The sequence below is a fragment of the Oryza glaberrima genome, chromosome 5 (genome assembly GCF_000147395.1).
Source record: "Oryza glaberrima chromosome 5, OglaRS2, whole genome shotgun sequence".
NCBI lineage: Eukaryota > Viridiplantae > Streptophyta > Magnoliopsida > Poales > Poaceae > Oryza > Oryza glaberrima.
Window position 1 is genome coordinate 4,395,931 of NC_068330.1, and position 23,031 is coordinate 4,418,961.

The 23,031-nt window shown below is 39.7% G+C and overlaps 4 protein-coding genes across 11 annotated transcripts; 1 reads left to right on the forward strand and 3 right to left on the reverse strand.

Annotated features, from left to right (window-relative positions):
• On the reverse strand, window positions 1-7,827 carry LOC127773856 (pseudouridine kinase). 5 transcript variants are annotated; one of them, XM_052300061.1, is made up of 11 exons: window positions 7,672-7,827; window positions 5,371-5,513; window positions 4,649-4,825; window positions 4,398-4,514; window positions 3,707-3,809; window positions 3,530-3,577; window positions 2,770-2,867; window positions 2,559-2,673; window positions 1,097-1,179; window positions 456-1,014; window positions 1-330 (listed from the first exon to the last, which is right to left on the reverse strand). In XM_052300061.1, the coding sequence occupies exons 3-11, from the start codon at window positions 4,739-4,741 to the stop codon at window positions 281-283; spliced, it is 1,266 nt and encodes a 421-aa protein (XP_052156021.1). In that variant the 5' UTR covers window positions 4,742-4,825; window positions 5,371-5,513; window positions 7,672-7,827; the 3' UTR covers window positions 1-280. The 5 variants fall into 5 exon arrangements, with proteins under 5 accessions (XP_052156021.1, XP_052156023.1, XP_052156024.1 ...); XM_052300063.1 differs by lacking the exon at window positions 5,371-5,513 and having other exon boundaries at window positions 4,649-4,792; XM_052300064.1 differs by lacking the exon at window positions 5,371-5,513 and having other exon boundaries at window positions 1,097-1,176.
• LOC127773408 (uncharacterized) lies at window positions 6,610-7,432 on the reverse strand. Its single transcript, XM_052299470.1, has 4 exons — window positions 7,139-7,432; window positions 6,888-7,000; window positions 6,700-6,811; window positions 6,610-6,618 (listed from the first exon to the last, which is right to left on the reverse strand). Exons 1-4 carry the CDS (start codon window positions 7,430-7,432, stop codon window positions 6,610-6,612), a joined length of 528 nt encoding a protein of 175 aa, XP_052155430.1.
• A 4,353-nt stretch (window positions 7,828-12,180) lies between the features above and the next one.
• Window positions 12,181-22,999, reverse strand: LOC127773652 (30S ribosomal protein S31, chloroplastic). Of its 4 annotated transcripts, XR_008017607.1 has the most exons (5): window positions 22,773-22,999; window positions 22,490-22,554; window positions 22,240-22,371; window positions 20,049-20,144; window positions 19,549-19,827 (listed from the first exon to the last, which is right to left on the reverse strand). XR_008017607.1 is itself a non-coding variant. In XM_052299789.1 (4 exons), the coding sequence occupies exons 1-3, from the start codon at window positions 22,957-22,959 to the stop codon at window positions 22,240-22,242; spliced, it is 384 nt and encodes a 127-aa protein (XP_052155749.1). In that variant the 5' UTR covers window positions 22,960-22,999; the 3' UTR covers window positions 12,181-12,538. The 4 variants fall into 4 exon arrangements, 3 of the variants coding, with proteins under 3 accessions (XP_052155749.1, XP_052155748.1, XP_052155747.1); XM_052299789.1 differs by lacking the exons at window positions 19,549-19,827; window positions 20,049-20,144 and adding an exon at window positions 12,181-12,538; XM_052299788.1 differs by lacking the exon at window positions 20,049-20,144 and having other exon boundaries at window positions 19,551-19,827.
• Window positions 12,648-16,425, forward strand: LOC127773650 (protein CHUP1, chloroplastic). Its single transcript, XM_052299786.1, has 5 exons — window positions 12,648-13,183; window positions 13,287-13,561; window positions 13,857-13,915; window positions 14,274-15,059; window positions 15,289-16,425. The coding sequence occupies exons 2-5, from the start codon at window positions 13,393-13,395 to the stop codon at window positions 16,126-16,128; spliced, it is 1,854 nt and encodes a 617-aa protein (XP_052155746.1). The 5' UTR covers window positions 12,648-13,183; window positions 13,287-13,392; the 3' UTR covers window positions 16,129-16,425.
• Window positions 23,000-23,031: the final 32 nt, after the last annotated feature.

Sequence of the window (23,031 nt, forward strand, 5' to 3'; positions counted from 1 at the left end):
TTTTCGAGATCCTACGTGACGCTGATGTGGCATTATCATACAGATGCAAACGTGGCATCATCACTAGCCTACAGAAACTGACGAAGTATAAAGGCATAGGTACATGCAAACAAATTTAGAAACCTGCCGTGCTCCTTAATCTACTACATTAAACTTGCTAAGTTGTCACCAGCCCACGACCTGAATCCACACTCAGCCTTATATATATATATAGCCTAATCAACAAACGGTATTAGGAAATTACATGCCCACCAAGACTTTCACGAGATAACACCAATGGTTATTTGCACCACATCATTTTAGCTGATAGCAATGTTCTTCTTGCATCATCTGCATGAGAAATGGAAATGCAAGGAGTTATACCTGTGCAATAAAATAAATTTGACAGCACTAAGATCTAATCTGAAATTTCAGAAGTACACTATACAAGATGAAAACAAATTACTATAGCAGACCTGCGATAGTTGCAGCAGAAAACTTATCAGGTATATTAGCTTCAGATTCCACTGATGATTTTGCTATAGCAATCCCAACCGCAACAGATTGCATCATACCCAAACCTCCACATAGAGCTGAAATGACTCCACCAACAAAACAATCACCAGCACCTGTGAGGCTAACCACTGAGGCAGATACTGCAGGAAAATGAAAAACACATGTTCTGGAAGAGCCTTCTCTAGGCAAATCTACAAGCATGTTAGATGGAAAACATCGCTCCAATTTTTGAAGTAGTGGAGTTGAGAAAGACATCATTTCAGACTTTCGCTGGTCCATCAAACTTGTGCTCTCTTTGCAACAAACAAAAACACCATTTGAGCCAAGCGTCACCAGAAGAAACTTTATGCCCTTTTCGAGGAGGAAAAACATTGCTGGGCTGAGCATTTCAAACAAATACTCTACAGCTTTGGCTTTGTTCTTGGACTGCTCCATTTTGACAAAAGTATATTTCTCAGGAGGAGATAATGAATTTGCCATTGCCACAAGCTCAATCTCATTTGGGGAAGTGTAAGTAATCTGAATCACCAGGAAATTATTAAGTGACAAGACCTTAACATGATACATAGTAATAAGTACCAATTCAATCCTTTGCACTCACATATTTTGCAATTGGTGCAATCCTTGAACCCTTCGCAAGTGAGACAGGCTCAAAAAACACAGGCACTCCTGATTCATGTGCTACTGGGGAAAAAAAAGAAGAAAATAGCATGCATGTCATCAACTTTTTGATGCAATGTAGAGATTAGGACAAAAACATAATGGTGTAATAATTGACAGGACTGTCTTTCTCATTTTTGTCAAGGAAGCTCCTCAAAACGATGGTCAGGAGGGACATGAGTAGTGCACCAGTATACTCAGAGTCAGAGATAATGCAGTTCAATAATAATACAATTCTATAAAATTAGGGAGTGTTTACAATTAGAATTGCATACATTAGTACCCCGTCCAGTTAAATTTATGTGGTACTGGGAACCGCAAATATTTTTGAGTTTTGACTAGAGGAAGTATAATAGGGTAGATGTTAAGAATATTGACACCTAATCAGATAAGAAACTCAAAACTGCTGTATTCCAAGCTTGTTGCGAGGCACTCATTCGTACCCTGCTGATCAGCCACACTGATGTCGAGCGCTGCGGGGCAGTTGTTCCATTGACAGGTTCAACATAAAGGCACCTATTTTTCAAATCTCTTTAGGAACACCAATAGTGCATGACAAGAACATTCTTCTCACTCATTTCGCCTTTTGATAGAATTACAGATTTCTGCTATTATCAGGTTCGAAAGTTATAAAATTAAATTAGTTAAGGTGAAAGTTTGAAAGTTTATTTCCAGGTAAAAGTTTCAGAGTTAAGGTGAAAGTTTGAAATTTTTAGGTTTCACGTTTCCACAGTGTTGCAGAGATTGTCCTGATTTTCTTACTTCAAAATTTTCATTCTAGCCTTCAAAGATGCTTAGAATTCCTGATATTGAGTTAAAACCTCCAAATTACTCAAATTGAGTTGAAAGTTTCCAAATGGATATAGAAAGCTGCTGGTTTCTCGAGTTGAAAGTTTTTCAAGGTGAAGTCGAAAGCTCATGTTTTCTTGAGCTAAAAGGTTTTGGAATCAAGCTGAAAGCTCATGATTTTCTTGAGATGAAAAATTTCAAATCGTAAGGTCGTGATTTCTTGTTTTTTTTGTAAGATTATATCATAGAGCTAAAAATAAAAAGCCTGCAAACAGCATATCTCTAAAAATGTTTCTTGTATACATTATTACTTTTTCATTTCTTCTGGCAGAAGACTTTCTCATCGGTTGGCACAAGACAACAAAAGATCCTTGTTTGCAGGCAAGGGAAGGTTAGGTGCAGCCACACAGATGCTATTATATTGAAAAAGTGGTGTCGGCTGCAATCCTTGTTGGAAAGGTAACACAAAGATCCAGCACCGCATGCATGCAAATTAGGTAACCCCTTTATTTATTCTACCTGGTTCAAATGCATACTAGTATCAGCTATATCAGCCTATCACATAAGCTTAGGAGCTCACTGCCTAAGTAAAGAAATAAGGTGGAATAACCTACTTTTGCAGGCGGCATCAAGTGAATCAGGAGATAAATTTGCATCAAGCATTAGTAGAGGTGCAGTGGAGATATGAAGACGGAACTGACATATCCAGCTAGGAGAGAGAAATTTTTCCTGCCCAAAAAGAAATGGAGATAAGTACAGTGATTACTTGTCAACATTAGCGTTGATACAGATCGAACACTACACAATGTGCTGCAAAATTCTTACAACTGCCCCAACACTTGCGACGCCAGCAATTAATTCACCGCTCCCATCAAACACATTTGATACTATTGGGGTTGTTACGTCATCAATCTGCAGTATTCCTATGTAATTATTAGCAACAGTGTTAGCTAACAGAAGGAAAACTATGTACTCCCTCCGGTCATAATATTTGATATTTAGGAAAAGATTTGGCCAAACTTCTAAAATTTTGACCATCAATCTTATATGAAAATATTATAAAATCTAAAAAGTTTTTGACATTATGATAGTAATTTTCAAGGACAAGCTGTGCTTACCATTTTCCATTTTTGCCATTTGAGAAATTATTGATGGTCAAAGTTTCAAAAGTTTGACTGAATCTTAACCTAAACATAAAAATTTATGACCAAAGTGAGTATATATTTATAAGAAATAAGTTCATTTTATCTGAACCCCTAGAATACCAAACAGAACTACAAAAGCAATAGTGGGGTGGCAGATTCACTGCCACCACCACTAGAGGCTTTTAAAGGAGTACATATTTTGTAGAGAACAAAAAAATACCCTTTAAATATGTTGCTGTTGTAATTTCAGCATTGGTTGTTGCATCAAAAGTAGGCCCATATCTATAGATATTCAACCAGTAACGCAATGCAAATAAAATAAATAATGAGCCTATTATCTCACTACACATGAAAAACTACAGCCTTTCCTAACAAACATAACAAGGATTAGACTGTAATTTCAAGGATGTATACAACAATATGAATATCTTCACACTTACCATCTGTACATAGTCCAGCCGACCTCCAGTATTTCAAAAGGAAATCCCCTGCAGTAGAAAAAATGGAAAGTATTGAAGCAAATATCTACCCAGAGAGCAGAAAAGGACAGAGTAATTCAAAATGAGTAAACCAATTTAGAAAAAAACTATATCTTCACAAATAGATAAAAGAAATACCTGCCATATCATTTCCAACAACACTAATCATGAATGGTCGAGTCTCAAGCTTACAAATGCACTCGGCAATATTTCTTGCTACTCCCCCACTGACGTACTTAACCTAGGAAATTCAAATGCATTATTACTTGATTTTTTAATTTTTTTTAACTTTTTGAATTTTTAATTTTAAAAGTAGACCCTCCCAAAACATTTTTCCATCTGAAGCTTTTGGCCACGCCAGCCCGCCTGGCATGACAAAACAACACTAACACACCACCCGTAGCAGGCGTGACAGTATTGTTTTGCCACGCCAGCCTGGTTGGCATGGCCAAAAGGTTCAGATCTTGAAAATAAGTTTTGGAAGGGTTTATTTTTAAAATTAAAAATTAAAAAGGTTTAAAAAAAACATCCTACTTCAACTTCTCATAAATGATTGAAATGGAAGAAGTTAAAGCTCACAAGATTTATGGCCTAAACCTCTGTATGAATAAGATGCATACAGTACCAAGCTTATGGATATCACAACCCAAACATCATCCTGCAGAACCTTCTTCCTCATATAATGAATTCAACACTAGTTTACATTGAATAGTATTATTGGTCATGCTGATCCATTCAATCACACGCATATGCCATCCTTCTTGCATACCAGCAAATAAGCAGTTTGCTCAAGCTAAGAAGTTAATAAAGAGCTGGATGGGTGGTTTACCATCCCAGGCACAGTCGTTCCAGGATGCGGCTGCATGGATGGCTTGGCATGGATGTCCAGCACCATCCCCCCAATAATCACTGGAGATGACTCCAGCCTGATGGCACCTAACGGATTCTGTGCAGAAAACAACATAAAAATTAGAACACAAGAAAACTGAAGCCCAAGAAACACTAGTTAGAAAGGTACTCGATGGGACTGCAGGCTATAGAGAGGATAAGTTGCAGTAGTTCCTCTTAAGGTAGCCGTACCTGGTAAAGGATAGGCGGTGATGCTGGGAGGAGGTGGCGGCAGACAGACTCCATCCTCCGCAGGGGAGAGGAGGTGGTGGTGGCCCCAGCCATGGAGAAGGACAGGTTCAGGGGGCCAAAGATTGCAAAGCCACCTATCAAGATCTGCTAGTTTGGGCAGTGGCACACGAGTGAGGCCTACGAGAAAGAGGATTTCATTTAGTTTATGCCACAGATGCAGCATCCATACCCAGAACATCAGCAATTGAAAGATGGAAATAAGCTAAAAATCTAAGTGTTTGTTTCTTCTCAACCATTGCTAGCCTTGCCAATTTTTTGCTATAGCAAGATTTGGTAAGCCAAAAATTTTGGTAGAGTTGGTTGTTTGGATTGCTACCAAACTTAACCAATCCAAAATAATTGGCATTGCCAAATTTGTGGCTACAAACCAAATAAGGGACATAATTTTTGGCAACGCACCAAACAGCCCCTAAATGCTTAACATCATCCTGACATATTCCTGATACGACATTAACACCACCTCCTTATCACGCGTAATAGTTAATTTCATGCCACTAAAACATGATACCAACTTTCGCATTCTTCAGTTGCAATAACTGAATACCAATGATAGAAAACCATGTGATAGTATTATTCTAGTTTTAGCTTTGTCACATGGAGTATTTTTTTCTCTATTTCTAGTGAGGCAGTATAGTACTTAGCAGTAGCAGTAGCAACATTACCAATGGATTAGCACAAGAGGGCAGGCAATGCCCTTTTTGCTAAGTTCTTGCTATTGGTTTGTTCTCAGAATTTAGAGGCAGAGCAGCTCATCGCAGCGCAATTGCCTCTCTCAATGAAGTTAATAATATTTACAGGCTTGAACCTATCATCAATTCACATGTTATCAGTGAAGTTATTAAGATGAAATTGGAAGTCTCATAATGCTCATACTTGAGACTTATTGAGAAAAGCATGGCAAGAATAAAGCTGGTTGGGCTCAAAGCTGACATACAAACAAGCAACTACATATTTACTTTGCTAAAGACAGACAGAATGCCTATGTTCCCCTTCATATTTGATTGATTCAAGTTAATCTAAATCATAAAACCAGGCCATCTTTGAACTCATTGATTTCATATTTCACATTTCAATCAAATACCAATCATCCAGGAAAAGAAAAAACAGAGATCAGAGAAAGAAAAATATTGTAAAAAGATGAAAAACTACCTGTTCAGTTACTAGCTGACCTGCACTAGACTTTTGTTTCTGGTCCTGGTTGGCGTTGATCCAATGCCCATATGTGCCTGAGTGCTGAGCGCTAACTCACTTTCAATTTATGATAGTTCAAAATGGTGTTCCTAGTATATCAACATTTCCACCAACAGAGTCATGGTAGGCATTGCATAATGCCAAAGACCTAGGAACGATGCACAAGGCATGGTGGCCAGTGGCAGCGGCTGAGTGGCATAATGCTGAGGAGCTGGGACACTCGCTCTTTCTAGTTATTTTGTTGCTCTTTGCATGATGCAAAAGTTCAATAACCAGGTTGACATGTTATAGTTAAAACCCATATGACTTGAACAATATGTCAAGAACTTTTCTTGTGTGTTGAGCAGGCGCTCACGAGTGCAGATTTTACATCATCTTCTACTAAAGTGAGCAACACAAACCAAACAAATTGCTCTGCAAGCTCAGTTTTGAAGATGCTGTCTGACTAAATCATGAGACATTATAAATGTTTTAACAACAAAGGACCCAAACCATGGGACTTCTATTTAGAGTAATGGAGTGCACTGAGAGTTACTAGCCAGTGCTACCATCAGTGATGTACCCTTTTTTTTTTATAACGGGATTTACCCCAGGTTCTATTGGAAACGGAATAAAGGTTTGATGAAGTACAAAAGGCTGGGAATTCCAGCTTAACAAGGGAGCCAGCTACTACCGAGAACAGCAAAACAACATATAGCCTTCCTATCTTGTCAAAGCATCTACAGACCCAAAAGAACATAAATCACATATTATCCCACTCCTGACGATGCTTCCAGTCTTTAATCAACGATGGGAGGCACTTGGTTCAGTTGTTGTCTGAGGTAAAGCGAGGGGAGCACAGCCATAGCTTCACCATCGACAGCTAGGAGGTCATCACTGTCACTCGTGAAGCACTTGGTTCCGAATTTGACACTGTCAGAAAGAAGATGATTCACTCCAAACAATCTAGTCTTGATGACTAGGAAATGAAAAGATGAATTGAGCATACATGTGTTTTGTGGAGGCCCTGATGTGCAGCGCCTGAACCTGCACAAGAACCTTGTCGCCGACATACACCGGTGCCGCAAACTTGAGCGACTGCCTCGCATACACGGCTCCAGGCTGCATTAGCATCAGCATCAGATACTAGAAGGGCCAGGCCAGCATGTCATGCCGATGCAGTGCTCGACGAAATGCCGGTGCACCATCTGGCAGGCATGATAGCGAGCGAGAGAGAGAGAGACGAGAGGGGCGGCGTACGAAGTGGGCGGCGATGAGGGCGGGGAAGAGTGAGGCGACAAGCATGCCGTGCACGACGCGGCCGCGGCCGAACCCTCCCACCTGGCGGGCAAAGGCGTCGTCGAGGTGCACCGGGTTGCGGTCGCCGCTCACCGCGGCGTACGCTTCCACCTCCCCATCCGTGAAGCGCCGCCGCTCGCGCAGCGTGTCGCCGACCTTGAGGACGAGGGAGGACGGCGCCGCCGCGGTCGTCGCCGTCGCATTGCAGCGCGCGAGAGGGATGATGGCCGCCAGATTTCGCGCGAACGCTCGCATCGATCCACCCACCGATTCCTTTCCCTTCCTTCCCCCACTAAAAAATGTTGTGCTAGCCAAGCCCAGGGGCGGATCTAAAATGGGGGGAATCCGCAAACTTTTACTATATTTTTTAACAAACAAACTGTTGTTTGAGGCAAATTTCTAGAACAGAAGCTAGGGTTTACGCAAATTCGAGAAGAATAAGAAGTAAAGTGCGTGGTTCTAGAGATGAGAAAGAGGATGGGCTGGGCGCTCACCAGGATGCCTGCGCCCTTGCTTGCTCGCGGGATGGATGGGGATCGGCGGCGGCGGCGGCGGCGGTGGCGGCGGCCGAACTCGCGAGTCGACGACGAGCGGACGCCGCACGACGATTTCCTCTTTAGTCTTCTTTTATTTATTTTTTTTCTTCTTTCTTGAGAGGATCCACTTTCTTCTGGGACTGTAGTACCTACGTACTCTAAAAAAAAAGACAAACCCTGGTTTCCGTGTCCGACCGTCCGTTTTATTTAAAATAAATTAAAAAGAAAAGTCACACATAAAATGTTAATCATGTTTTATCATCTAACAATAATGAAAATATGAATTATAAAAAAATTTCATATAAAACGGACAGTCAAAGTTGGACACGGAAACCCATGGTTTATCTTTTTTTTGGGACGGAAGGAGTAGGCGGCAGCGTGAGTGATGATGCTCCAAGATGCAAACCAATTTCACAATCCACAACGGCTTTTTTTTAGCCCCTTTGAAATGGAGGATTAGCAAATGAATTTTGGAGAATTTATTTTCTATAAAGCCCTTTGATTCATAAGAAGAGGTTTTCCATAGGATTGCATTTCTACCGTCAATTTCATAGGAAAATAAATAAGCAGTTAGACCTCTTGTGAAACTTTTCTTTGTTGAGTGTCTCTTGTGGTGTAATCAAAGAATTTTTCTCTCTGTTTACCATATTTTCAATTTCTATAATCTACTTTAATTCCTACGTTTTTCCTGTTCCTTTTTATAGAGGATCTAAAAGAGAGAGTTGGTGAAGGAATTGGTTATGGGAGTTTCATTTTTATCTTTTGTTCGGTAATAAAGATGAGTATCATGTAAAGAATGGATGGGAATTGAATTTTAAGTCATGATATAGGACTCAGATTTATCTCATCGTACTTATGAGAAAATTCTCTCCCAATTACTTGTCCCTACCCAGTTATTGAAAAGGTAAGGGTTTGCTCTTAAACCCCTCTTCCCAATCTATCCTAAAACTTCCATGCCCTCCAACCAAACAATAGATTTAATAATTCTCATTCCCCCTAACAATTCCCCCAACCAAACGCGTTGCAAGTGCTCTAGACCCTGTTTGATTCCGCTTAAGATTATTAGGAGTAAGCTGAAACAAATAATAGCTTATTATGATATATTATTACAATCTACAAGCCAGATTTCTATAATCTAATAATCCACTCTAAAGGTGCTTTTTAGATTATTGGGTGGCTAACAACTAACAAACATCTAATAATACTGAGAAACAAGCAGCTTATAGCTTATTCTATGCCGGCTTATTATAATCCAGTTTATAGTAATCTAACTTAATATTTTAATATTTTAGATTACAATAATCTTAAGCTGAGCTGAAAGAAACATGGCCTTGGTTAGTGGGTTGATGTGAAGCAAACTACAAAGAAACTTCCAACAGTTCTTATGTAAAGCGCGATTTTGGTCGGTTAAAGAATATGAGAACATTATATGTAAGTCCAATCGCTTTGACTACAACTGATAAGTCGTAATGCCAACTCAAAATAATTTGTTATTTATGAGTAAAAATTTTATACGTGTGCCATAGAGCTTAAAAACTGGTGTTGAAAAATTATTTATGACGAAATAACAATCAAAATTAACTCTAAAATAAGTTTTAAAATTTAAGCTTTGGTTGTGGCTAAAAAGCAAAGGATGGAGCTGCCACAAAATCAAGGGAAAATTGCAGAAAACAAAAGGACAACAAAAAAAACACACATCAGAAGTCACTTGAAATTTAACATTTCACCGCATAAATCATTTTGTTGCAAATATCAACCTCCCTACCAGTTTTGTTGTAAAAAAACACTTTAATGCACTCATGCTTAATTGAATCGATCCCTTATAGCTGAATAGCGAATCTCAACATGATAACATTTAAGCTCTCATCACCATTTCTATTTGTGGAATCTCCGAAAAAGTATCTAGATTATACTTTAAAAGTATTTAATTTGGTAAACACCACATTGATGGCTCATAATTTATGAAAACATATTGATTCAGTTAAACACATACGCACTAAGGTGGATTTTGCAACGGAACTGAGTAGAGGTGGGTAATTACAACAAAATAACTTATGGGATGGAATATCAACTTTAAGTGACTTATGGATGGTTTTTAAAAAATTTTCCTCCAAATCAATATTGCTAAGCCATCCGCAACATACAATAATATAATATAGTAAAGGCAAACTGATTCTACAGCATCGTAATTTTGCGATTTTAGTTTTGTACCACAAACAAAATCCAGTTTACTTTACTGGCACCAGAAGTTCCCATCACTCGATCGGTGATCTGTACCACCTAACAGTCAAACTTAGATGATCTCTCAAGGTCAGTGTTCACAATTCCAGTTTCACGAAATCCGTGTTTGGAAACGATAGGAAAATAAATGATAAAAAATAATAGATCAATCACAGAAGACACTGGATTTTGGAAAACCCTCCTAAAACAGAAGAAAAAACTACGGTGCCAGCCAGCAAAATATCTTCACTATATCGAGGTGAGATTACAACGTCGAACGGCGTCTTACAAGAGATATATATGAAGGTGAAACCCTAAAAGGATAATGATCCGGCCCAAGCCTCCGCTTCGTTTTGGCATAAGCTAGTCTTTATTATGTGCAAATGAATTTAAATCACAACTCAACAATCCGGACTTTCTAGATCAGTCAAAAATGTAAAATCAAAGGTGTTTTTAATTGTTATTCTGTGATGAATAATTGGCATTGGAGATTATTGGTTTTGTTATTTGGAATTTATTTGCGAAGTGGTTTTGGAGATGATTGGATTTCACATGTGAGTACTGCTGTTTGTTGGACCGGTCAGACCGGGCATGTGCTGCCGATCAGACCGGTGCAGCCCACGGTCTGACCGGCCGACTCTATGTCGGTTTCGGTTTCGGGTTATTTGTTTGAATATCCGTGATTGTTTCATGATTATGGCTTCTAGATGGATACTATACATATGTAATACTGTCATTAGCTACTAATGAGTCAAGTTGGGGATAGTTTGGTCTCGAAATATGGTTTCTTTGTTTGTTCTATGTGTAGGTGACTCGGGATGCTGGGAGAGTATTTACGGTGATGGACCGGGAGTCGGCTTGGGGATAAGACGACGTCCGTGGTGGTCAGAGATCATGCGGGATACTAAGACTAGAGTTCAATACACGTGGTTGGTGAAGATTCCATATGGTATGATGGAGGTATTGTGTGCGTATGGGATGCGGAGTCGAATTTGGAAGGAGTCCAAATTTGGTATGATTGGTTATGTAAAGTTTATTTTTTGTACTAGAGGGTTTCCTAGGGTGATTAGGATTTCTAGTATGATTTTGGTTCGTGGCTTTAGGCTGCTTGCCTCGGGTATAAATAGAGGGGGAGCGTAAGGCTTCCCGGTATCGCTTTTGAAAGCAATTGAAAGCAGTTGAGTTGATAGTTGAGTTAGGGTTTCGAGTTTAGTCGAGATTTTTGTAAGGAGTGCTGTTGGTGCACTTTGTAAACACAGAGAGAATCAATAAAGTCGTCATCCACTTTAAGAGTTCTTCGATCTGTGTTTTACCGAGTTTCGGTGGCATACCGGCGGTCAGACCAGCGGCAAGCACCGGTCAGACCTGCGGGCGCAAGGCGGTCAGACCGGCGACGTCGACAAGCATGGCAGGCGATCTCAGGGCGGTCGGACCGATCGATCTACACCGGTCAGACAGACGGCACAGGCGCGGTCAAACCAGCAGGACAACTTCGGTCAGACTGATCTCCGTCGAATTTGAGGGTAACTTTTATTTCCGCTAAAAGTTTTGGTTTTTGAGCATACCAACCATTCACCTCCTCTCTGATTGGCTTAGTTCTTGTAATTCGATCCTAAAAAAAACACAATTCACTTGGTTTTTTGGTCAAACAAAAAGTATTCAAACTGAATTTTAAATTTTGACACAATTTATTCGGATTACATCGGTTTTTCAGCTTTTCGATGGATTTCACAGTATCTGATGATACTGCTCGTGAGCGGATTTCGATTCAGGGTCGTGATTGTGAACCCTGCTGGAGGGAGTCTTTTACCCCTATGCCATTAAGAAAGTTGGAGGTTACGCGTGTGCCACAAAAAAGTTTTGAGTCACCTGTATGCCATGACACAAACTTTCGTTTACCTGTGTGCCATTCCATCTACTTTATGTTAGCGAATGAGCTCTGACATGTGGAACCCACGTATGAAAATGACTAAATTGCCCCTGAAGCATTTTCATCTCTACTAATCCTCTCCCGTGCAATTTCTCCAGTGTGCCTCGGACCCTAGCCTAGCCGCCGCCGCCTCGCCTCGCCTATCCGGCGACGCGCCTCGTCTATCCACCGCCGCTGGGCGTTGCCGCCGCCGCTGATTTCTCTTCTAAATGTTCCATCCAAAATGGCTGAAATAGAGCAAGGGCAAAATAGATCTTTCAAACCTCCGTTAGTCTCCGTTAGTGCTGATTCCATCCAAAGTGACGCACAGGTAAATGAAAGTTTATGTCATGGCATACAGGTCACTCAAAACTTTTTTATGGCATACACGTAACCTTCAACTTTTTTAATGGCATAGGGGTAAAAGACTCTACTGGAGGCACGACTTACATGCAAAATGCGCAATTATTCTCTGAAAGAGGATGAACCACGTGATTAACACAACCAGCCACTAATAACAAAACACGCCTTCATCAATTCGTAGGCCGTAGCCAGCTCGAGCATGCTGGCAAATTCTCGCACGGTCTGACGAAATCACATGAAAGATACGTCAAACGCCCACAGCAACAATCCACGTCTCATCCACCCATCAATTCCACCCTCCTCCCAACGGCAGCAATTCCTCAAAAAACTGAGCTGAAATGGACATGGCCAAGTAAACAACAACACTGGTCAGAGTTAATAACCTATAATCAATTGTCGAAGCAGCAAGAAAGGGATGGAAGAGAGAGAGAGAGAGAGAGAGAGAGAGAGAGAGAGAGAGAGAGAGGAGTCCATGTCCAACACTCCAATTGTCCATCCAGTTAAGAAAAGCAGCAGCACAAGCTGCACGAGTAGAGAGCACTATCTTGGCTAGAGAACAAAGCCAGATTCCTTGGAGTTGTCCTGCCTTCTTAACAAGAACAGGCCAAGACAGAAAGGAAACAAGCTCAAACAGAAATAGGAGAGAGAGATTGAGAGAGATTGGAGGGTTCTTGCTAGCTTTGGGGTGCTTTCTTTCTTGCTTTTTTGCTTTTCTTGGCGTTTTCGATGGCCGTGAGCTGAATCCGGAGCCTTGCCTGACACCCCCAATTTTAGCTGCTGCTTAGGCAGCCTAATTTGGGGATTTTGTCTCAGGCAGTACAAATCCCAAAACCAAATTCAGAGACTTTGTTGGCTAGGCTGGGTTAATCTCCTCCCCGGTCTGGTCGATTCGAAGCCATGGAGATATAGCCTGCAAGCTTCATGGGGCTGGAGCGAGCTCGTATTTCTTGATGCAAGTTTCAGCCCCTCCAAGAACAGGTTCAGGTTCTTGGCCATAATCTTCTTGCAGTCAAAAAGAAAGTCTCAATTTCTTGCTCAAATGTTTGGATTTTTTTTATTATCTTTTTTTTTTGGTGATCAGGGTAGGAGAGATTATTTGTGTTCCTTCCATTGCTGGTTGGTTGCTGCAGTCTGCATGTGGTGGATTCTTGGGAAGAAGGTGGTGGTGAGGTGAGGTGAAGAGGGAGATGCCCAAGGTGGCCGGAGATGGCGGCGGCGGTGGCCGGAGGAGCGAGGACTTGCGCGTTGTTTTCCTCAGGGTCGGCGCCGCCGTCGCGCTCTCCGTCGCCGGGCTGCTCGTCTCGCGGCGGCGGCCACGGCAGCAACTCCGGTTACCTCCTCCTCCTCCTCGCTCAGGTATCAACAGCAGAGGCGTCTTGTTCAACGTTTTTTTTTCATTTCGGGAAGAAATTCCAGATTTTCAGATGGAAAACAAAATGAAATTTCAACGAAAAATTGGAATATGAACAATATTTTGGCTCAATTTCAAATAAATTTGATTCGTTTTGGGCCGGAGGAACATTCGGACCCACCGGTCAATCTGAATTTTTGGGAATTTCGTTCCGGAATTGCGAACCCGTTGTTTGTTGCTGATTGCTACTCCTAGTTAGAAAATTTTGGTGATGAATCGTTTCTTGATGTTTTTTTGCAGATTCGGATGGTATGAAGGGTGGTGGAGGGCTCAAGGATGAGCTGAGGATCCTCAAGAATGTAAGAATCTTGTTTGCACATAATTATTATAAATTGTATATATTAATGTACTTTTCATATTTCCATTTATATTTAGAATGGTTCAGTTTTGGATGTATGGTCTTGAACTGTTCATAATCCAGCTATATTTTCCTCATTATATTATAAATTCTCTAAGTCTGTCCATATCACATGCATTTGGGGTGTGGACTTTGCTTTTGTTTTTTAATTTCAACCTTTTTTCTTCTCTATTTTTTTAGTCTCATACTGCTTGTTTCTATTCCAGCAGTTTGACAAAATACAACTTGTCCTCAAATGTTACCATTGTATTCCATTTTTCTTCTCCTTATGTTGACCCTCTTTTGTTTTGATTGTGAAGGAGGATACCAAGGCCAAAATCATCAATGGAAACTCTGTCCACACTACCACTACCACTACAACGATGACCACCACCGCGTTAGTACCACTGCCCCCAAAATGTAGAACTCTTGATGATGATGAAGAATTCCTCCTCCCAGAATTCAACGAAATAGTTCTCAAAGAATTCGGCCGAGACATGGGCAACATTGCAACCTCACCTGCACCAAGGGTAAGCGAAGAAGATGCAACGAAGAACCGGGAAATTTTTGAGCTTAGAGAAATGGTCAGATCACTTCAAGAAAGGGAGAAGACCCTGGAGCTACAGCTTCTAGAGAGCTATGGTTTGCAGGAGCAAGATGTCGCGGTGCGGGAGCTCGAGAATCAGCTGAAGATCAACACCGTCGAATCGAAGCTATACACGCTGAAGATCGAATCCTTGCAGTCTGAAAATGAGAGGCTGCAGGCTCAGTTAACTGAAAGCTCAAAGCTGGCTTCAGAGCTTGAGGCAGCTAGAATGAAATGCAAGCTGTTGAAGAAGAAGCTGAGACAGGATGCAGAACAAGCAAAGGAGAGAATTGCCTCACTTCAGGAAATGGCCGATTCTTGGCAGTGTAAGGAGATTATTACTGAGGGGAAATTCAGTGCTGAGGTTGAGGAAAAATTGAGTAAGCTAGAGGAGTTGGAAAATGAGGCAAGAGAGCTTAGGGTTGTCAATTCAAGGCTGCGGCAGGAGAATGCACATCTTGCCAGGCGATTGGAGCTCACACGCCTGCCCCCTGTACCCAAGCCCATCAATAACATGGAGGTGAATATTTACTGTTCTTGAACTGTATTGTAGCTGGCACTTACTAATCAATCTTAATCTTCAGATAGAGGTTGTTACTCGTCAGAAGGAAACGCTGTTCTTGATATTTGGTTTGAAAGAGCAATCAATTGTTTCTCATAAGCGCTACTGATTTTTCAAACTCATTTTTCAGTGTTTACTTCAGCTTGTGTTGCTCTGTCAGGAACTGAACAAGTAAAATTGGTTGCAGGTAAAAGCATTGCAGGAAGCTGATCATTTGAGGCAAGAAAATGACAAGCTGGCAAAAGAGGTTGAACAGCTCAAGACTGACAGGTTTTCAGATGTTGAGGAATTGGTATATCTGAAATGGATCAACGCTTGCCTGCGTTACGAGCTCAGGAACCAGGATGCTCCATCAGGGAAAAATGTTGCAAGGGATCTTAGCAAGACACTAAGCCCCCAATCTGAAGAGAAGGCCAAGCAACTGATAATGGAGTACGCAAATGCTGGTCCGGATGAGAAAAACTTTGATCATATAGAGTTCTGTTCAGAGTACTCTTCCTCAAGAGCATCATCATTAGGCGAACCCGATGACGCGTCGATCGATGTCTCACTGATGAACAAGCACAAGAACCCTAAGAAGAAAAAGTTCTTTTCGAAGCTTCGGAAATTGGTACTGGGAAAAGAAAAGGAGAACAAAACCATTCCTACTCTGGAGAGGAGGATATCGATTTCGAGCTGTTCATTCGACGAGTTCAATGGAAGAGAGTCAATTGATAGCTATTCTTCATTCATGACAGAACCTGGTAATTCTGGCAATCAACAGCATGATAATCACGGCTCCCGTTGGCATTCTATGGACAGCCAAAGTGCTCGACATCTCAGCAAGGAAATCGCAGATGCAAGAAACCTCCATCTTGGGGTCAAGAGTGTGTCTTTTGGGGAGGGGAGAGTGAGTAATTTTGGGCATAGTTCTCACCTTGGCAATGGTGAAGCCACGGTTCCTGAAGATGCCAAGAAGATTCACAAATTTGCAGAGGCACTGAAGACATCTAGACCAGGTTCTAGGTCATCAAGGAAGGACCACTGATAAACAAATAGCATAGGAACAATCTGCTGCAGAGTGCAGTAGGCCCATCTTCCTGGATGTATATATTTCTCCAGTTCTTGATGGGAGATTACTTATAGAAGATGCTACTGGAATAAAGCACACATGCTTTATTCTGTGTAAAATGTACAATACAGTACATAGTAGTGTAGTGTACTAACCTTTAATCCCAGCCCTCAAACTATTCATTTGGGGTTGGCTTGTACTTATTCAGTGTATTGTTCATGTATTGCTCTATGCATACTTCACTCCAGCTACAAACATACAGCTCTTTGACAAGTTATTTATGTGTGCAAAGTTATGTATTTTACAATCTTTATAGCCTAGATTAGTTAAGACCATTTGTATATTTGAGTATCCACCTTACTAGTATGTCCTGCTCTTCCCCTGTACAGTGATAGCTTTCCAGGGGGAGGGAGAAGAGCTAGCGATAGAGGCCCTCGTGGTTTGCCTAAAATTTGGATTTTAAAAGTTAATTTTGAAAAAAAAAATCATCTAAGTTTATTTTCAACATCTATTATATACTAAAAGTCCATTAAACATCCTACAAACGCTTTCAAGCCGTCACAAAAAAATTCCTACAAACGCTCCTAAGCTGCCACATGGCACTCTAATAAATTAGATTTTTTTTTCTTTAAATATGGTGGACCTATTATTTTTTACCATAAAAAATAAAAAAATTGAAAGGCCCACGTTCCTCTCCTTCCGACCTGTACGTGTAGTACGCACGCCATGCTACCGTACGTACGTACGTAGATGTATTGGCCCCTCCTTCCTTTCTGTTCCTCTCTCTCTCTTATTTTTGATGACCCTTCTGTTCCTATCTCTCCTATTTTGATGATGTGGTAGATTGAAAACATATTATATGACTATACGATCTAAAATCATATAACTATTCTTTTATGCACTGCACGTACGTTTGTTGCATAATTCAAGACCCAAATTAACTATATTTAACAAGTCAAAGAAATATGTTACTTTGGACTAGCTATTGGACACTCGAGACATTTTTTAGGGAAATCATATAGAGTTTAAAACACTTGATTAATAGCACGTAGCTTATATTAGAACAACATGAAACACAGAGAATTAATTAATAAGATTTAAATAATAAGTAGTAGAACAAATATATCATTTTGGTTCACGAAGATTATATTTATGTTTAAATATAGATAACTCAAAACGGTAAATCCATTAATTGGACCTATCTCAATCTATCCGTAGCCTTATATCCCATATAATTTATCTGTTAATAAACAATGATAGTCTACATCAATCTTACTGCTTGAAGATAAAAGATTATTGGATTTATTTCTAAAAAATGACACATAAGGTGTAACACTATCACTATTTATCACATGTCTATATAAGTTTTTATATTGTGTTACATTTGTACAAAATAAAATAGAAAATAGAAAAATCTCCATAAAGTATGAATTGAACCAATCTATCTATTATATAGTAAAAGCCCATTAAATATACTACAAACATTCTCAAACCACCACGTGACATTCTACAAACGCTCTAAACTCGCCATGTGTCATGTCCTAAAAATCAGAAATAATCTTATAAATTCTGAACAACATGAAACCTATCATCATCAGTTTTAAGTTCCATTATTTATAAAAGTTAGAAAAATAAATCGCATGCACCTCCTCTCCTACTCATATGCACATACCACTACCTGTCCCCTCCCTATTTTTAGCTATTAAACAATAAATATATAATCAATAATTTATATAATAGAAAAACCATAATATTTAAGATGCACGTCTGATTTTTGCTCTATTTATAATTAAACCAAGAATTTAAGATCCGTATGCTTATATTTTCTTATATACAAAGTATGCCATTCGCCCATATTCAACCCACATGCCTTGTACATCATACAAATAGAATTGAAATACCTTAAACAAATTGGTTGCATATATTACGTCATTATACACCAGTCTGCAAACAAGCTAAATTAAATCAATAGTATAACTATAAAACTACTTTTTTAGGGTGAACACCCTTGCCCTTTTACATGTCATTGGAATTGCCGTAAAAGAATTATGAAATAATCCAACACCACATGTTGCATCATCATATGTTGTTTTTGCAAACTTGCATAGCTAAATTAGATAGACACTATATAAGTAAATAGAACTAACTAAAATATGAATAGTCCGAGCTACCAATGCATAGCAAATCCAATGCCCATAGTTAGAGAAAACAAACTCCAATTATTTCGTGAATTTTTTTAAATGTGCTGAAATAATGCGAGCAAGCTAAATGATCTTTCGTGTATTTGCTCTAAACTATGTTACCATCAAATTAACATTAGATGGTTCTTAATGCAAATTTAGTATATCATAGATATATATATATATATATATATATATATATATATATATATATATATATATATATATATATATATATATATATATATATATACACTCATATGGGGCACCATGGTGCCCGGGCACCATGGTATCTAATGCACAAAATCACTCAAATTTTTCAAAATTTTCAAATTGTGAGTATATACCTAGTTATAATAATTCGATTCATACCTATACCTATCAACAAAACAACTCAAATTTAACTTTATTTCACAATCCATGATTACATACCTAACTAATTATATGTATAGATGCTATATACCTAGAATCAAAATCTAACAAAAACAAGTTCAAATTCAGTTCAAACTTGCTTTGAACTAGTTAGTAAAGTAGTTAATATTAATACCTAAGTAATTGAAAAAGATTCATACACATTTGAATTGGGTATATACTCAATTTCAACAATGGAGCCCGGGCACCATGGAACACCAAACAAATTTACTATATATATATATATATATTTATATTCAAGCGTGTGGTTGTGGCTTTCTACACCTTCCCGGTAACTCTATTTATTTTCTTTGTGCATAGACCATTCAAAAGGTGAATCAACTATATGAGCATTAATCGTCTATGAATATACACTTGAAGCATTAACTTTGGAGTCCATTTAGATTTTAGGCTATACCAAAAACATGGAAAGTGGACTAACTAAGTTTGACAAAAATGAGATCACCACTACGATGAATCACGAGGAAACCTCCATAGGTGCAACGACCACATCTCAGTTGTAGGACACAATGACTAGGAGCTGTGAGAAAACCGTATGGTAGGGGAAAAGGAACAATGAGTTTAGCTAGGTCTTACTTTTTCACCAACCCCCAAAAACTAATGAAAATAAAAACCACCTTGATTTTAATATGCACTTAATTTGTTAAACATGTTCTAAACAAACTAAGTCTACTATTTTTTATATAATGATAAAGATTATAGATATTTGGTTATACTGATGAATTAAATATTATATAGTATATAACTTAGAGAAATTATCAAAGTGATGTTGATGTTGATGAAGAATATTTGTCGAGGAAACGTACTTCCGAAAGATGGCAGAGGCTATCTGATTAATATGATCCGTTCTCAACGCAGCCCACGATACATGCCCACGTGAATGCGCGGGCTACCTTTCTAGTTGGCTTTAAAATCGCTACCCACAAATTATCATTGTTCTGCTAATACACCATACGGCTTATTAGTCCTTGATTCAACCGTGCAGGGTCGGCACCACTTAAGTCTAGGGCAGCTGCCATCTGATAACTGTTGTTGACCACCTTCCTTAGCTCAATTAGATGATCTGAAAGATAGTTCAAACCGAAATTGACCACATCAAGGTTTAATAGTTTCTCCCTCCTTAACAATAATAACTCATATGTCTGCTCAAGTTGATTCCACCAAAGCATAAGCTCAGATTTACATGGCAATTGATGAAGTTCTATCTAAATCCCATCCATCAATGATTGAATTCCTAAAAAAACCTGAGCATCTTTTGTCCATGAGAAAACACCATTGACTAACCTTATCATCCATCAGTCCTAATATCATGCATGTATTGCACCCATTATATATTGAGATCTCAAGTATTGCCGTGGGCCAAAAATCCCCAATTTGTAACTGAAAAATATAGCATTAATAAATCCTCCTCGGTATCATGCTCATCAATTAAAATTATTCCACTAACTCTAGCAAATAGATAGCAATGTGAAAACCAAATCACACTGAATTCCTTTTCTCCACTACACGATGCCTTGCTGCACTTGCGATAACCCATGGTCTCATGATTTTGTTGGAATGAGCACAACAAAGAGCAGTTAAGTGAATCTATACTGTTGGATGCTCCAGCAACTTAGCAAAAGGCAGTGTAGCAGAGCACCTTTTTACACCAAAATGTACGCTGTACGCAATCTGAACAATTCAGCAACTGACCATAATACAATTTCTTGGTTGGGTTTTATAACTTATGCTTTGAGCGGAACTCATAGTAGGAATTGCAACTCGGAACCCCAAGCTTTTGGAGCTTTGGGCTCATGAGGTGGTCTAAAGATGAGATTTTTAGGGCTCAACTTTTGTGTAGTGCAGATGTGCATCTGGCATATCCAAAAAACTTCATGTTCTTTTTCCTTAAGTTCTCTGAGTATTGATTTGAGGAGACATTTTTTGGTGGCTAGATTGATGAAATTTTAACTGCTGTCTCAAAAAAGATACCGCATTGCCAAAATGTATATGGAGGATCAGAATTATTCAGAACCACCTCTGCATTGCGAAAATAGCTGAGATCTGTTTTCCTTTAATATGCAATGTTTGCTTAAGGTACATATAAGTAGTACTAGAAACTTGCACGGCAACATCGAGTATGTATTGTTACTATTTTTCCTTTTTCAAGAATATATGTTTTGTGCATTGTTTGTCTCATCTTGTCAAGTTACCACTATGGATGTTGTCCTGTTGATTGAAAAAAATGAGAATGAACCCTAGTATTTCTTAATATAAAAATCTAGTGCATTGGTTGCAAACTCTGTAATCCAAATGATGGTTTCATTAACAGAATCAGGGTAAAACCTTATTCTTCAAATCAAAATGCATCAAATGAAAAGCAAAATGTCTTGTTTCATGAGGTTCAGTTGTTGTAATAGGTTGCAGCCTTGCAGCAGGTTGGCATCACACTGGACCCTGGTTTCAGTCCAGTGGAAGACAAGTGATGTTGCCTCTAGGTTCGGAGAGATAACAGTAACAGAAGTTGAGTAAAAGTGACAACTGACAACTGCTCTATTTATCCCCCTCTATTTTTTATATGCTGTAGATGTGTGAACTTATCAAATGTTAGGACTATGGGAAAATGTTTGGTTTGTTACTTCACCAAATTTTTGAACAGATGGCGGGTTTGTTTTGTACGTTACTAAATTTTGGTAAGGTAGGGATACTCGAACATATTTGGTTCGTTATCTTACCAAAATTTGTGATGGCTTGAAATGGTAGCAAACAAAACATGCTTCAGGGTTTAGGGTTCTTAAAGCCATTGCGTAGCAGGGTTTACACTTCCAGTTTGGGCCAAAATTTCAGTATATTTCGGGCGAGATAGTTGCTTACCCTTGTGGGCGGGGGGAGCAGCTCACAACAAACTTGCAGACGAAACAACAAAAAATGACAGAATTTTAACCTACAATTACCACCAAGCTGACCAGTTGAACTGGTTTGTTGTCCAGCTTTAAAGGAATATGTTTTGCAGATCATCAAAACAATTTCTTGTGTCAAAACTCAAGCGCATAACAGAGTCAACAGACAAAACAACAAAAAAGGGGGCAGATTTCTGACCCGATCTGATGGACTGGTTTATTAGTCGATTCTTAAGAACTGCTTCCCAGATCATCACAACAAATTCGAAGCATGTCAAAAGGTGCTTGAATTCAGGGACACAGCTAGAAAAGAAAAAAAAAAGAGATACTGCATCTTCCCTGGTTTCTAGCAAGAACATGAAAGTTTGGTGATTGTATCTGCACTTATGTTCTGCTTCAGCTGGTAATGCATAAAAAATGACTCTAAGCAGCACCATTCGTATATATTACAAGGAAAGAAATCATAGGCATCTACATTATGTAGAATGAGACCATGTAATGTACTGTAATTAATTTCAAGAAACAGTGTTTGGTACAGACTAGACAAAAGGTAAGCTCAAGGTAAACCATAATTCAAGGGGGGAAATTCAGACAACCTATTCCAGGATGTCATCGTCGATGTCGATCGGGGTGACCTCGCCGTCGTCGAACTGGTCCTTCCTCGGAGGCGCAGGCGGCGCGAACAGCCGTGCAGGGCCAGTTCCCTTCTTCTTGTTGCGCGGCCTCGCCTGAGATGAGCAAACAGCAGTCAGCAGATGGCAAGTCTGAAGAATTGCAGCAAACAGCAGCACAGGAAGCAATAAGCATATGATTTTTTATTAATTTATTTTTGTGCTAGAGACTCACATTTCCGTACGAGTGGTTGAACCTTTTTCCCCTCTTGGTCTTCTTGTCCCCTCTCCCGCAGTAAACTAGTCACACCAAATGGAGTAATTTGAGTTGGAATCGTAATTGGTTCAAACTACGAGGTTTTTGTTTCAATCTATGTTTTGGTGCTGTATCAATTGAATTCGTGCAATACGATTTGAAAAGCAGTTTCATATAAGATCATCGAGCCAATTTCACACCAGACTAATCCAAATTGACGAACAAAACAGAGACAGGGAGGTTAGGTAGGCATGTCAGTTACCTTCAAGAACTGGAGTGAGCGGGGCCGAGAGGGTGGCGGCGGCGGCGGCGGCGACGCGAGAGCGGGAGCGGGAGAATGCGGCGGCGGCGACGCGAGAGCGGGAGCGGGAGAATGCGGCGGCGTGGTGTTGGGAGGAGGGGAAGGTGGCCGGGGACGCGGCCATGGCGTGGACGGCGAGGAGCGCCATGGAAGCGAGAGAGGAGTGAGAGCTTGAGGAATGGATGGAATCGGATAAGCTGTGCGTGCATCGGAGTAGATA

What these genes read in the sequence shown, in the direction of transcription:
- LOC127773408 (XM_052299470.1), bottom strand. Translation starts at nt 7,432, where the DNA reads ATGCGAGCGTTCGCGCGAAATCTGGCGGCCATCATCCCTCTCGCGCGC. An exon ending in CCCTCATCGCCGCCCACTTC is followed by an intron (nt 7,001 to 7,138) that starts GTACGCCGCCCC and finishes ATGCTAATGCAG; the next exon opens with CCTGGAGCCGTGTATGCGAG. An exon ending in AGGGCCTCCACAAAACACAT is followed by an intron (nt 6,812 to 6,887) that starts GTATGCTCAATT and finishes TCTTTCTGACAG; the next exon opens with TGTCAAATTCGGAACCAAGT.
- LOC127773856 (XM_052300063.1), bottom strand. Translation starts at nt 4,741, where the DNA reads ATGGCTGGGGCCACCACCACCTCCTCTCCCCTGCGGAGGATGGAGTCT. An exon ending in CACCGCCTATCCTTTACCAG is followed by an intron (nt 4,515 to 4,648) that starts GTACGGCTACCT and finishes TTTTCTGCACAG; the next exon opens with AATCCGTTAGGTGCCATCAG. An exon ending in ACTTGATGCCGCCTGCAAAA is followed by an intron (nt 1,180 to 2,558) that starts GTAGGTTATTCC and finishes TTTTTTCCCCAG; the next exon opens with TAGCACATGAATCAGGAGTG.
- LOC127773650 (XM_052299786.1), top strand. Translation starts at nt 13,393, where the DNA reads ATGCCCAAGGTGGCCGGAGATGGCGGCGGCGGTGGCCGGAGGAGCGAG. An exon ending in TCCTCCTCCTCCTCGCTCAG is followed by an intron (nt 13,562 to 13,856) that starts GTATCAACAGCA and finishes GTTTTTTTGCAG; the next exon opens with ATTCGGATGGTATGAAGGGT. An exon ending in AGCCCATCAATAACATGGAG is followed by an intron (nt 15,060 to 15,288) that starts GTGAATATTTAC and finishes AATTGGTTGCAG; the next exon opens with GTAAAAGCATTGCAGGAAGC.
- LOC127773652 (XM_052299789.1), bottom strand. Translation starts at nt 22,959, where the DNA reads ATGGCGCTCCTCGCCGTCCACGCCATGGCCGCGTCCCCGGCCACCTTC. An exon ending in GCTCACTCCAGTTCTTGAAG is followed by an intron (nt 22,555 to 22,772) that starts GTAACTGACATG and finishes TGGTGTGACTAG; the next exon opens with TTTACTGCGGGAGAGGGGAC. An exon ending in TCAACCACTCGTACGGAAAT is followed by an intron (nt 22,372 to 22,489) that starts GTGAGTCTCTAG and finishes TGCTCATCTCAG; the next exon opens with GCGAGGCCGCGCAACAAGAA.